General features: G+C 33.1%; 1 protein-coding gene across 12 annotated transcripts in view; it reads left to right on the top strand.

The window, feature by feature from the left end:
* Positions 1 to 15,337, top strand: part of ANKRD26 (ankyrin repeat domain 26) — a 120,283-nt gene that overhangs the window by 20,492 nt on the left and 84,454 nt on the right. For 8 of the 12 annotated variants that reach the window (XR_005556796.1, XM_039343960.1, XM_039343955.1 and 5 more), the window contains 7 exons: positions 6,173 to 6,206; positions 6,293 to 6,359; positions 8,552 to 8,612; positions 8,709 to 8,902; positions 11,495 to 11,588; positions 12,293 to 12,360; positions 13,656 to 13,758. Coding sequence is in view for 11 of the 12 variants with exons in the window: in XM_039343960.1 (XP_039199894.1) it covers positions 6,173 to 6,206; positions 6,293 to 6,359; positions 8,552 to 8,612; positions 8,709 to 8,902; positions 11,495 to 11,588; positions 12,293 to 12,360; positions 13,656 to 13,758 (621 nt within the window). In the remaining variant the exon portion in view is untranslated. The remainder of the gene's footprint in view (positions 1 to 6,172; positions 6,207 to 6,292; positions 6,360 to 8,551; positions 8,613 to 8,708; positions 8,903 to 11,494; positions 11,589 to 12,292; positions 12,361 to 13,655; positions 13,759 to 15,337) is intronic. The other 4 variants (XM_039343956.1, XM_039343962.1, XM_039343958.1 and 1 more) reach the window with 3 other exon arrangements.

Here is a 15,337-nt window from a genome sequence, read left to right as displayed (position 1 = left end):
GAAATTAATTTAATCATGTCTTCTGACTGCTAGTTGGTGTTCATGGATGCGTTCTGCTACTCTTCTGCTTGTTTATCCTACATAGTGGCTGTTGCAGTCATTACTGTATATTGTATGTTATAAATCACACCTGTTTTTTCTTCCAAGGCTGCTGGATCTTTTGGTTTAGTTAGGATGTTTTGGAGGACTTCAGTTGATTACTATGCTACATGGATGCCACATAGTTGTAATACTCTGATGGTGGTTTCTGAGATATTTTTGATGTAATTTATCTTTTTTACAACTTGGTTGTGCTACATTGAGGCACTTTTTGATGAACTTGTGTGGATATCCATTGTGTTGAAAGATATTGTATAGATGAATGTTTCCTTTTTCGGATGTTCAGGGTTGCTGCAGTGTGATTGTGTTTGTCCAAGTAGTGTTTGTTTGCTTCTTTGTTAAATATATAGGCAGTCCATCTTACCTCAAGGTAATTCTGGGAGACTTACAATAAATAAAAGATAAAAACTATGTAAAGTATATAAAAACATCAACAGACTTAACCATAGTTTCAATTTGAAACTGTGACTATTCTAGACCAAGCCAAGTCCAAAAATGATTAATATCAGGCCAACAATGAAGAAGTAAACAATACCCCAATCAAGGAACTGCCAAACAAATTGTCAGACTTGCCCTAGCTAGGTCCTCGACTCCATTTGGTTGATGTGATAGGTTCTTTTACTAAGGATTAGTGATTGCAATGAAATCAGGCTAGAACTAAAGTTCCTTCGCTAAAAGTTACAGTATTCCCCCTTCTCCCTGTCCTCCCCCTTTGCCGATTTGTCTTTGTCCACTGGTGTGCTACCTAGATGTTTTGGGAACTGCTTGGATGTTTGGTGCCACTTGGTGCAGTTAGTATTCCTTTCTCAGTCTTCGTGGATTTGAAGACTGGAACAGGCTGGTTCTCACATTTCTGGCTTCTGCCAAACCTGTTACCCACTCCTCTTTGGCTCATCTTGACCCTTTACATGCCAATTACTTATTTCCTCTTCTCCCCTAGCCCCCTAACAATTTATAGCAGGATGCCAGCAAAGCGCTAAGCTGAAGATGGCAGATCTGACATTTGCCCCTCCTTTTCAGAGATGTCAGTTGTGTAGAGGAAAGCAAACGAGGGGGGGGGGGGAGAGAGAGAGAGAGAGAGCGAAAGAGAGAGAAAGAGAAAGAAATACAAATGCTAAATTAATTGATATTCAATGAGGTTTGTCCAGGTATTGTTCATGGAACTTTTTAAGTAATTTGGAAGCCCTTATATGTTGTGAATCTACCCATTCTGTTTCGGAGGGTGGAAAGTCCTTTCACGCCATTAAGTATTGGATTTTCCCCTCGTGTGTATGTGAATCCAAAATGTCTTTGACCTCAAATGTTGCTCCCCCTCAATCATAATGGGATCATTTTAGTTGCTGGGCATTGGATAAAGGTGATGGGCGACTTTAGCAAACTGCAGTGGAATACTGGATGAATGTGTCTGAAAGTTTTTGGCAATTCAAGTTCAACAATTACTGGGTTGATGACTCTTATTATGGGAAAAGGGCCAGTATATTTTGGACCCAGCTTTTTTGAAGATTGTCTGGACTATAAATATTTGGTGGATAGATAGACTTTGTCTCCAATTTTGAATTCTTTTGGTTTGGAGCATTTCTTGTCAGCTTGTTTTTTGTATAATTCCTTTACCTCCTCGAGTGCTTACTAACTGCAGGTCAGGAGTTTTACAGGTGTATTCCATTCTTTTAAAGTTCCTAATATTTTAAGTCTTTTTAACAAAATTCTCAATAAAACTTAAAATAATTCTGTGTTCACGCATAACCCTAGACATAAGTTTACAGAAATAAAATATAAAAACAAATAATAATCACAATTGAAGCAGAAAATAATTCTGAATTAAATATATCAAATGTCAGCTTTCTTCTCAATAGCTACTTCATAACTATACAGATGTTAGTTCAGAATTTTTCGTTTTCTCTATGATCTGAAGAAGTTAGAACCAAATTGAAACAAGCTTGGAGAGCAAACCACTGGCTAAATTTCATTCAGTCACAAATTGCATCCAATCCTAGGATCCTCTTTTTGAGCAGTTTTACATAAATTTAAGCATGTGATTTTGTAAGCGATTACAAGATAGTCAAACAGTTTTTGATCCCAAATAGTTGGGATCAAATAGTTTTTGATCCCAAGCCTCAGGAACCCTATTGGTTTTATTGTAACAATGAACTTGTTATTTATTTTTATTTATTTATCAAGTTTGATGTTCTTGAATCACCATAGTAACTTTATGCAATTTGTTAATCTAATCATATGCTTAGGTGCTTATTAGTATAAAATTGGTCTCATTCTATATGAGATTGCTGAATACTTATAGGTTTTTTGTGCATATAAGCCTTTTCCATATTTCACTCTTAGAATAACATATAATGTCATTCTTTTATTGAGCCAAATAAAAAATTACTATTGAAATGGAAATTCCATAAAACAAGCAGTAAAATTGTTAAATCATTAACTTCTGTACAATCTAAGATGCAACGGAATACAAATATTTATACAAATATAACTTCCAATTTAAAAATTGGAAGGCTTTACAATAGATACAAAAATATAATTAAATAATGTTTGCTAACTTTTAGCTACTGAGGAAATTATTATTATTTTTTTTTGAAAATTTTTAAATTTTACAAAAACAAATCCCCTTCCCATACCCCCCCACCTCACCCCCCCCTCCCCCAACCTCCCAAACCCTCCCCCTGGACTTCCCAGAGCTGATTACAGGCTTAATTGAAAACAAAACAAAACAAAAAAAAACTTAAAACACTTTTAAAACCTAAACAAATCTAAATACAATCATCATTCTATATAAACTCCCTCCAAAAAGCACAAATTTAAACATTACTTTCTTTGAATATCTATACCTATAATATAAAGTCTAATTTCTCCCTCTTTCTTTATCCTAAAACAAACAAGAAAAAAAACCTTTATTATACCATTAAAACTAAGTACTCTTTAAAAACTAAAAATAAGTACATATTTCCTTCAATCTTCATAGTCTTCTCTCCTATCCAAAAAAAAAAAAAAAAAAACCTTAAAAAACATATAAATCCTAAACAAATCTAGACACTTTTAGTTAAGCAAATTATTTTCTCTTAAAAAAATTAATAATAATATTTAAAAAGACAATTTTAAACATTACTTAAAACTTAAACAGGTTATACTCCCTTCAAAACACAAAAAACTTAAAACATTAAGGTCCCCTGGCTAGAATAAACAAATTATACTCCCTTCAAAACACAAACTTAAACAATACTGAAAACTTAAAACTTTAAAATCCCCTTATGCAAATTTAATCAAATTTCATCTTATAAGTAATAATAATAATAATTACTAATATTATCATTATTCTTTATAAACTCCCTCCAGAACACAAATTTAAAACTTGAAACTTTAAAATTCCCTTATACGTCTATCTACAATAAACACATTAAACATTTCAATCTTCACCAATAACAAATTCCATCCATAAGAAACTCCATCCTTATCAATCTCAATTATACTAGTGTCATTATTATCAGTCTCAGTTATCCATTGTCATCGATCCTCGTATCATACTCAAGAGAAATGCTGAAAATTCTGCCTTAGAAGACTGCTCCAAAATTCCTGAATCTCCCAACGACTCCGGGGCCTTCCCAATTTCCATTTCAGACAGCAATTCCACCCTTGAAGATTGCTCCAAAGGCTTTGTAGATCTAGCTTCTCCCAGAGATTCAGAAACCACTGAATATGAAACCTCCTTAACCTTGTTCTGTTGCTCCAAAATTCCTGAATCTCTCAACGACTCCGGAGCCTTCCCAACTTCCATTTCAGACAGCAGTTCCACCCTTGAAGCCAAAATTCCTGAATCTCCCATCGACTCCGAAGCCAATACAGGTAAGGGTTCCTTAAATTCCTCCTTGTGTTGGTCTTTACAATTATAAGTTGTACAAGTTATCCTCTGCCCGTTCCTCTCTTGTTGATGCCCCTCAAACTGAGATTTCCCAATTTCCATTTCAGGCAGCAATTCCACCCTTGAAGATTGCTCCAAAGACTTTGTAGGTCTAATATCTCCCAGAGATTCAGAAACCACTGAATATGAAACTTCCTTAACCTTCTTCTGTTGCTGCTTTTCTTTGGAATTGTATGCTGCACAAGTTGTCTTCTGCTCCTCAACCTGGACTTGTTGAGGCCTCTCACACAAAGATTCGCCAGTTTTCATAAATATAGGCTCTTCAAACTGTAATTCTACATTCTTTTCTTCCAAAGCTTTAAACTTAATAGATGGCGATGCACATACCCCCAGGACCGAAGTATAAAAATCTTTTGCTTGAGAAACAGTATTAAGTCTATAACATGTCCCCAGGTAGTTCACCACCATTCCAGTCGGAACATCCCATCTGAATAGAATTTTTCTCTTTTTAAGTTCATTTGCTAGAAAAGCAAACTCCTTTCTTCTTCTTAAAATTTTAGATGGGATCTCCTTAAAAATTATAACATCTTGTGAAGCAATTTGAAATCTCTTCTTATAATAGGCTTGCACAATTTCATTGCGTAAAGATCTTTTACCAAAGTAAATTACCACATCTCTTGGCAGATTCTTCTGTGCTGCCACCACAGAGTTAACCCTAAATAATTTTTCAATTTCACTAAGTATTCCCTCTTTTTCTTTATTCAAAATCAATGCAAAGTCCTTTGCAACCATCTCTTTCAGATCTCCTTGCAAAGACTCTCCCAGGCCCCTAATTCTTAAGGCATATTCCATTTGTCCATATTGAAGCATAAGAATCTCATTTTCCATTTCTTTTTCCATACTTTCAATTTTCCCCTCCATTATGTCCACTTTTTCAGCTACCTCTTCCACATGGGAGTTCACCTTTTCAAGAACAGAAGCAACTCCTTCTAAAGCCAAAACAAAATCTTGTCTCAAGATCTTATTATTTTCCTCTAAAATCTTTTTCATTTCTGCCCTAATTTGAATTATAACATCTCCCATCATGTCTTGCAAATCCTTCATAGTTATTAGCTGACCCCCAGAAGAGGGTGAAACTGTTGATTTAGAAGCTGTAGAAATCCCTGGACGCTTTGGAGCCATCTTAAAGAAAAACCTTTAGTCCTTCTTAAAAAATTATAAAAATTCCTTCAAAAATCATAACTCCCTCCAAAGAAGGTCATTATAATAAAAAGAAAAAAGGGGAAAAAAAAGAAGAGAAAAGGAATTTAAAAAAAGCTTTACTCCTTCTTAAAAATTGCAAAAATTAAACAGAAAAAAGTCCTTCAAAAAAGGGTCATTACAATAAAAAGAAGGGAGTTCAAAGAAAAAAAAAAGGGAGAAGAAAAAAAAATAATTAAATAGAAAAAGTCCGTTCCAAAAAAAAATACTTAGAGATACCAAAAACAACCATTCCAATTATAAGAAAATAAAAAGGGAAAGGGAAAGGAAAGAAAGAGAAACACCAAAAAACCTGCCGGTCAGCATTCTAACTTCAGAAAAAAAAACACCGAGAGATTTGCCGATCGCCATTTTACTTTCCCTTTCAACAAAGAAAGAAAAATAAAAAGAGAGAATAAAAATAGAAACAAGTCTTAAAACTTAAAATCCAAATAAATCAAAGAAAGCAAAAACTAAATCCTCTACTCAGCTCTGTCCGTTTATAAAAAAAAAAAAAAAAACTCACCAGTTCTCTTTAAGCACGGAGGTGTTTGCAGCAACTCGTTTTGTCCCTGAGGACAAAAACAGCTGGGAAGCGGAGACAAGTCTGAACTCCGTGGGAGCACTCCTTTCACCCCCCCCCAAAAAACTTGGGGGGTGCAAAAGAGGCTCTACCACTATTCAGACACTCTCTACCCCCCCCCTTTGCCCGGGAGGGGGATTTTGAACCGCTGAACAGCTGGTGTCTGCTGTTCATAGCGGTTCTTACACTTACCCAGGAGAGACGGCTACAAAGTAGCCGCCATCGCGCGCGCAAAATCCACCGGAAGTCATTATTTTTTATTTTTAAGATATTTTTCTTCATTTAAACTTATGCAGCTTGAAGTACCTTAATATAAAAATTCTTTATAATTTTGTCACTTGATTTTCTGCATTTTTAATTTTCTTTGTTTGGGTTTTTTACAGTTATTGATAACCACTCTTCTGGAGATTCAGTAAGGTAGGATTTAAATTTCGATTTAAATTCAGGAAGTTCTAGAAAGAGATTCTTATTTTTATATATATATATATGCATTTCTGTTTAAGCAGTTCTGAAAAAGCAGATGATGATAGCTGGCTTTCTTCAGAAGAGGAACTAGGCTGCAGTCCCAAGGTAGGATTTTGTACCATGAACACTCAAAACCATTAATAATGAGAGACTTGTTATGATACTAATTAATACTTTTTGGATGGAAAGAAAATATGAACTATAATTCAGATCCTAAGTTTAATGCAATACATACAGCTTCAGCCGTGGTGACGCAGTGGTTAGAATGCAGTACTGCAGGCTACTTCTGCTGACGGCTGACTGCCTGCAGTTTGGCAGTTCAATTCTTATCAGCTCACGGTTGACTCAGCCTTCCATCCTTTTGAAGTCGGTAAAATGAGGACCCAGATTGTCGGGAGCAATATGCTGACTTTGTAAACCGCTTAGAGAGGCTATAAGGCACTATGAAGCGGTATATAAGTCTAAGTGCTATTGCTATTGATTGTTATAGCTAATCAGTATTCAGACTTTACAGATGAGATCCTAAATGAAATTACTGAAAAACTAAAGCAAAAGGTTTTAATCTGAAGAGTGAGTGCAGCCATGGAATAAGGGAACAAATAGATAGATAAGATAAGATAACCTTTATTGTCATTTTTATACTGTGGGCACAATGGCACACATCAAAAATGAAATTTAGTTGCCTGCTCTCAAAGTAAAACACATACATGACACACACCTAAACATACTATGAACAACATATGTATATGCAGTTTGAATATGCTATCCTAGTTTCAAGAATATGGATAACTACTGAAAAATGCCCAATAAGGGAGCACCTGAATCAGAAAACATATTTTGACCTGCAATCAGAACAAAACAGATCCTTTTGGGATGGTTCCATCAGAAAGATTCATGTGCCTTGTTTCTGATACAGCAACATTCAAAATACTTTTAACTATTTCATGTGAAAGAAAATAATTCATGATGTTCCACTGTGGAAAATGATAAGAATTTAAAACAAATGCTTTGTTTTTTGTTCTAGTTTCACAAAAATAGGAGGCAGAGCAGGCTATTCGAGCTCCACCAATACCCATCCTACAGGATAACAGATTAAAACATTAAAAAGAATTCCTATAGCAAACAATCTAAACAGCAATTAGGCCCATATTTTGTATCATGGCAGACCTGTGGAAGCAGCCACAGAACTGAGCCCAGAGAAGAAATAGACAAAAGATGGTAGATTGGGTTCAATAGCAAAAACATACTTATTCACTTGCTAAGTTAAATTTAAAAAGTAAGTTTGCATTTGCAATCTTGAAAGCTCAACATCACAGCAATATTTATAATGCAATTTCATACTTTTGCAGTTGGGAAATTGCTGAAAAATGAAAGATAGAAATCTCATAAAGATAACATAACATTACATTACCATCCATGAACTGGGATTTCTCTATAATCAATAATTCTGAAATTGTTTCCGCTCTCTAAAAATGTGCTTTTAATTGTTCTTCAGCATTCCTGCCCTTTAGTTCCAATGAATATATTAAGAATAGGATGAACTTGCTATTTTATTGATTGATAATTCTACAGGTCTTCATGATGTGTAAGTATTTAAAACTAGCCAGTCACTGGACCTAAAATCATATAGAACAGAGTCCCCAACCTTTTGAGCACCAGGGACCGGTTCCATGGAGAAAGGTTTTTCTGCGGACCAGAGATGTGCTGCCTACATCTCGCAGATGGGGGTTTGCTTGTTTGTGCGGACCGGTTGCTGGCATGCCGCGGCCCGGTACTAGTCCACGGACCGGGGGTTGGGGACCCCTGATATAGAACAAAATACCCCAAACTTAGAACAAAAAGTTTGGTTCTTAATTTGGAACAAAAATATTGGAACAGGATTTTCTAAGCTGAGGCCATTTGAAAAAGCTGTGCTCAGCTCAGGAGTGAGTATGATTTTGTACTAGTATTTGGATCACTTTCTGTCATTTGAAAAATATGCATAGAATCAGAATTGAAAGGGGCTATTTATTCATAAATTCTGTCTCCTGCTTAATGCTGTGTTCCAAATTAAAGCTAGGTGGTTAAAATTAAAATAATATGATTTTATCAATGTGGATAGAAGTTTGGACTAGACCAGGAAGACACACCGTTTTAAGTTTCACTTAGCTCATACATTGTTTACAGAATAAAATAGGAAAGGGGAGGGTTGATAACATTTATCAGTCAAGGTTTTTTGGAAGAAGAGCAAAATGTAAAGATAGTATAGAAATGCTTGTTACAGTGAAAACTTCTGTTGCTTCAACTTTTATTCTTAGAAACCAGAAAAACCAAGTTTGGCTCAGCTAATGAAAGTTCCATGGGACTTCTTGAAAAACTGTAAGTTACTTGAAAAAATAAGTTATGGTTTTACTGCTTGTCTACAGAAAATATTAATTGTGTTTTAATCTCTCTGTGTGTTTGTATTTGATGCAGTAGATGAGAAAGACTGTACTATCCAAACAGAACTCTTGGGAGGTTCACAGCAAAATAAAGCAGATTATGAATTTGAAGAATGCAATGAATCCCTTCCTAAGCCTTTGTTCCAAGTCAAAACCTTCCCTCATTCTGTCCATTCCTCTCCTGGGTCCTTTTCTAAATGTTCCCAGAGAACCTTGCATTCTAAGCAGGTAATAAGTTTAAATTCATCCATTGTATTGTATTATTTATTGTATGTTTTTTTATACCCACATATGATTTTGTGAAGACAATGAAAACAAAAATCAGTCAAAAGAAACTATTAAAAAATATGCAAAAAAAATAATCCCAATAAGCAAGAATTAAATGATTCTGACAGTTCTTTTGTAAGTAATAAGGAAGAAGAATTTAATGAGAAGAGGAAAGAAGAGAAGAAAAATGAAAAAGAGGAAGAGGAGGAGGAGAACGAGGAAGAGGAGGAGGAGGAGGAGGAGGAGGAGGAGGAAGTAGTAAAAGAAATGGAGGAGCATTCCATTACAGAAAGGAAAGAAGAAAACATAAAACAAATTTGGAGCAAGGCAGAAAATAAGGAAGATGAATATGTTGACAAATCAGGAGGGAAAGAACATTCCAGAGAAAATGAACACGAGAGGGAAGCAAATCTTTTAAAGTGTAATAATGAAGAATGCAATGTACAAAATGAAAAGATGCAAGATGAACTAATATTCATGAAGCTTTTATTTCTGGTCATTCTGAATCTTCACGTGACCATGCAATTACTAACAAGGTAAATAGGGAACTGCCTGAACATTCAACTGAAAAAAAAATCTAGTTATGAAAATCAAATTCAGAAGTTACAAAAACTCCAGGACACTGAGAATAATAATAAAGTGTCATATGAGAATCAAAAACAGTTTTACAGAAATGTTTTTTCTTTGGAGAATGTTGAAAAAACTACACTCTTTACTTTCTTTACTAAATCCAATAAAAATGGCATGGATTCCGTTCTGGATGATATTGAAAGTCGTAATTGTGGATCAGAAGCAGAACTTGGAATAACCACAAATACACAACAAAATATTAGGAATCCTGATTTTGCAGGATATCAGAACCTTGGAGAAAAGGAATGTGTGGATTCAAAAAAAACTGGAAGAAGCAATATATGAGCCAACAATATATAAATATAGTGAGGATGAAAATCTGAAATCTGATTTGAAAGTAAGTTAATCTATTGCAAAGGGAAAATGTTTTCAATAAAATTGGATTTCATAAATAAAAAACTGTACTTTAACAAGTTTGTCCATTAATGGCACAGCAGAAATAAAATCCATTCCTAATCATTTAGACTAGGGAGCCCTAGCCCCCAGGCTGTAGCCTGTTCAAAACCGAGTCGGAGAATGGGCAAGTACATGCATGAAGCTCCACTTGTGAGCAGAGGGTGCTTGGGCTCATGTGTGAAGCTCCATTCGCAGGAGTGGAGCTTCATGAGCACAAGTACTCTCCACTCATGTAAGTGGAGCTTTACTCACAAGCCCAAATGTTTGCTGCTCACACAAGTAGAGCTTTGCATGTAAGTGCAAGTACCTTCCGCTCGTGCGGAATCTCCATTGGTGCAAGTGGAGGGCACGCATATGCACCACTGACACAAATGGAGCTGTGCATGTGCCTGCCATTCACACGCCCCCCCCCCCATGCTAGGCTGGGCCGCCAAACTGGAAAGGTTGGGGACTGCTGATTTGGAATACAGAATCCAGATTAATGCAGAGACTTGATAATATTCAAATGAAGTGAAAATATCCAAACGCTTAATAGTTTAGTACTACAGTATATACAATTCAAGGTGCTTATTTTATTCTATTAAGCCAAAATTACTTATGGCTAGAATACCCACTGTTCATTCATTCATTCATTCATCAAACAAAAATTATAAATTTCAATAAACAAAATTAAAGAGCTAAAATGTGATGGACAATAGGCATGTTAGTGCACTTACACATGCCCCCATATTTGCATATCAGTCTTTAAGAATGTATTCTAATTTTTTCTCAAAATTAATTTTATAATTTTAATTGTAAATTGTTTGGAAGATGGTACAAAGAAAATAAGGCATACATTTTATAACACAATTATATATTTTTATAGGTTAATTTGATTAATACTGTAATTGTTTTATTTTATTGATTAATAAAATGATAGTAATAATAACCACTATTTTGTTAATGGTAATAATAACTATATATAAGATACATAATACATAAATAATGTACATAATGAAAATGTATAATTTATGGTCTTGGTATTATAACATTTTTTTCTGGTATTATAACATGTCACACTTTACATTACACAGAGGATACTTTAGTAGTTCAGTGTTTCTTAAACTTTTTTCTCTCAGGACCCTTTCCCACTTGTAAAAATTATGGAGGTCCCCAAAAGAGCTTTTGTTTGTATCAATATTTATCATACTAAAAATTAAAATTGCATTTATTTCTCATGATTGTTTGATGGGAATTTAACATTGTATTTTTAAGCATAGGCTGCTAAATAATTTTGATATTTTGGACTCCTGGGAGAGTCTTGGAGCAGCTTCAGTGATCCTAGACCACTGCTCTAGTTTATTACTTCCAGTATATTTGTGATTATATATTCTTGGCAATATCCCAGACAGTTTATGACTCCCTGATAAAATCACATAGATTAAAATTTTATTCATAAATTCTAAATACTTATTTAAAGTAATAACTGGACATTACAATTTCCAATTGCTATATACAATAAATACTGAATGTTGTTCTTTCTGTTAGGAGAAATCTTCAAAAGATGAAGAAGGTGATGAACAGAATACTGCCAATAAAAAAAGTATTGTTTGTAGGCAGTCTTGGAATCTCTCACCAAAAGGTATAAGCTTTAGTTATATTAACTAATCTGCATCACATGTAAATTAGAACTAATATAGTCGCTTTACATGTTTATGCATTACAGTTTCATTAAGCTAATAGTTTAATAATTAAAATTCATGAAACCAATCATTAATTGGTTATTGCCATGATTTTTAATACAGTTTAATATTAAAAGATTAAAATATATAAACAAAATTGTTTTTGGAAATAGCTTGTTTGTAAATAAGTGCTTTATTATGAACTGGACATCTATTGGGATGCTATCATGTTACATTTCAGTTTTCATGCTCTATGTTTAAAAAATGTTGTGGCTGGTTTCTAAAAATCTGTGTCAGGAGAAAGTTGTTTACTTTTGTGGAAACAACTTTTTTTTAATTTGAGGGCTGACCAAGAATACAATTAATTTTGCTTTATTCAGCAATATTTAGTCAAAGTAGTGTGCATAGCTAATGCCAGAATGACATAGCTATGAGAAGCATTTAATTATTTAAATTAAATAATTGCACTATAATCTAGTTAACTCTTTTGTCTTGTCTTACCAAAGTGTGACTACAAGAATAGGACTGAGGAATGATAAACAACCAAGCAAACACGGAGATGGAGGAATGAATAGCGTCTGACAATACTTTTCAAATCTGAATTGCCACAATCTCAGTTTTTGAATAACGAATAATGTAAAGAATTTACTATTTTATTTTATAGCTAAATCAACTTTGGGCATGGACAAAGATGAAGAGGAGAAGTGTACAGAATCTCCATGGGATTCAGAAGTAGGTTTTTAAATTTTTCTGTGCTCTATGACTTCAAAGAAATACTTCCATTTTAAAATCTGTTTTGATATATTGTTTCTTGTATTAATCAGTTTTAGCTTCTAGTGTCTGTGGATATATAGTTAAGATACTTTTCCACATAATTACTCATAAGTTTTACCCATTTTGTATTTTGTATTATATATATATAATTTGGCATAGGTTACGAGAATTAAGCCACTTTTTTGAAATAAGTTCTGTTTGAGGAAACATAGATATGCTCTGTCTATACATTTGATTCTTAAAATCGAAATGAAGTCCTTCACTTCAATAAAGATTTGAGTAAAGTATCGCTTAAACCTGAATGCATAGCTCTATAGCACCCTTATTATTAAAAGCAAAGTGAACTTACTACTTCACTTTCCTGCAAGTGCTGATTGATTTAGACAAATCAACTTAAAGTGCCTCCTTGAGACACATAATTCTATCTCTTTGCCACTTCCATGACATTTCATTGCTGAGGTGAATTAAAGCTGTCCCACAAGGCACAGTAGGTACAAGTGTGGTCATAGAAGTTATCAATGGTGTTTAATATTGCTTAGTTGAAATCCTGCTCCTAGAATTAAATAAAGGAGTAAGTTTCTAATTTTATGAAATATAAATCAATATGGTATAAGGTCCATAGTTGGAGCTGTGTTAATATTGAACGCTTGCTCTAACATTCTATAGTTTTGCATTATGAATTGTCTTTATGCTTAAAGGTTACTTTAGTTATAAATACATTATTTTTATGTTTATTAAAAATTTTCTTGTATAAGACTCTAATGGCTTCTCTTATATGGCACATGAGAATAGTGATAATTGATACTGATAATTTTGGAATACTAGTAGTTCACTTTGCTTTTCATCCTGAGTTGTAACCAACTCATTCTAGGATGCATTCTTCATTAAACTAGGTTTGAGGTAGTTCAGAAAGGAGATTTGAAATTTAGTGACTTGCACAGATCATATTTTTTTAATTTTTTTTAAAAAATGACTTTATTTCCAGTTATCTTTTCTACTTTTCTACTCCAATAATTTAAAATGAAAACATTTATAATCTATGATATGAATGTTTGTTCAAACATTTCAGTGTTCAGTTAATTTTAAGAAATTAACCATTTAAAAAAAAAACTAAACTTAAACATTAAATTGCTTTTATGTTCTCTGTAACTAAAAGCTTTCATAATATGTTTCTGTAGAAATATAAAGATAAATAAAATGGGTATATGGCTATATTTGTATGTATGTTTCTCACATATGTGTTTTTCCAATAGTGTACTTCAGAAAGCCCCAGGAAACTAACTATTAGTTCTTTGCCTACATCTCCTGCCAAAATTGGAATACACATGCACAGTATTATAGAAGAACCATTTAATGGTAAATTCATCATAAATTATCCTTTTTGTTATATTAACATATGTAAATATTGTAAATGTTTTTCAGTCATTTAGATATAGAAAATATAATGGATATATTGCCAGCAAATTTCCAGAACTGAGTAAAACTTTATCTTGGGCCTGCCTGATTCAAGTTATGCCTTATTGTACAAGCTATACCAATATATATATGGCAATATTGATCTGTTAATCTATATCAGCCAAACTTAATTCATAGTGTTATTGTGAGAGTAAAATAGATTGATGGACTGCTATGTATGATTGAAATAGATTCATATTTGTAATTTTGTTACTGAAAAGGCCAGTATTGTCATGGAAATTTACCCCAAAATATCATTTTGTCAGTGTTTCTTACTTCCAGATATCTTTCAACAGAATATTTTTAATCCAGTAAAATATATCATATTGTGTTCTTGTTTGATAGATTTTTATAGTAATTTTATTAAAGACTATGTTTTACAATAATAAAAACTAATAAACTAACAAAAGAATAAAAGGAAAAGAAAAGAATATAGTAAAGAAAAGAAAATATAAAGAATTATCACAAGTACAAACAATTTTAGTAATTTATCACCTTCTCTTAAAATAAAACAAATGATCTGTTCTTTCCATATTCTATTTCTTATATAAAAACAAATATATAACACTTCATCATTTTAGTTCTAATGTCAGCAAAAGTCCATTAATGGTTACCCTAAATAATAATATAACTATTTTAACCTTGATTGAATAAAACAAATTTATATTCCTTCTCTTTGCTCCTAACAACCTTGATCTTTAGTTCCTTCAAATATTGTCAATGAACTTGATTTCTTTTCATTTTTTCTTAGTCCCTTCTCACAAAATTCTTTGAAGTTTTAAGAACCCTCTTTTGTAAATCCAATATAGGAAAATTAACCAGGTCACTCTCTTGGTTTGTTATTTGCTTATCCCTTTACCTTTATTATGACACGAGCCATTGTTTTGTATTTCCAGTGTAACATCTTTTCCCATTGTTCAAAAATACCTTTCAATACATACTGTGTTAAAATATTTGCTTCACTTTGCATTAGTAAGTCAAGTAATCTTTAGTTTCTTCTAGTTCTTGTTAGCATCCAATTTTTGAAGTCTTGTCTTACTATTTTTTTTAAAATCAAAAGCATTTTTCTATGGAAAATATTCTTTATAATTAATTCAAAAGTCTTATTTCTAATTTATATTGGCTCCTTAGTTTATTTGTAATTTTAATCTTTTATTTATTCCAGAAAAAAATTAAATCCTTAACTTCATATTTAAAATTTGTTTCACTAAGAATTGAAAAAAACTCACCTGGTGCTGTAAAATACGTTGATCCAAAGGTTCCTAATTCGGTAGCTGAAAAGCAGTTAACAAGCAATTTCTGAAAGTGATTAGAAAAGGAAGTATGTCAATCTGGTTCCTTTTAATGTACTTACTGCTGTTTGAGCAAGATGACTATTACCTTGTCTCCCACAGCTCTAGACCCATCAAAGACCTGTTGTCTTGCAAGAAGCAACTGTCTGAAGCACCTGAGGATGATCTCAAGTCTCCTCCTTGTCTGG

This window comes from Crotalus tigris, unplaced genomic scaffold (assembly GCF_016545835.1).
Source record: "Crotalus tigris isolate CLP2741 ecotype Arizona unplaced genomic scaffold, ASM1654583v1 scf7180000017883.2314494, whole genome shotgun sequence".
Classification (NCBI taxonomy): domain Eukaryota; kingdom Metazoa; phylum Chordata; class Lepidosauria; order Squamata; family Viperidae; genus Crotalus; species Crotalus tigris.
The sequence above is the reverse complement of the archived record's forward strand: the minus strand, read 5'-3'. Positions and strand labels throughout refer to the sequence as shown.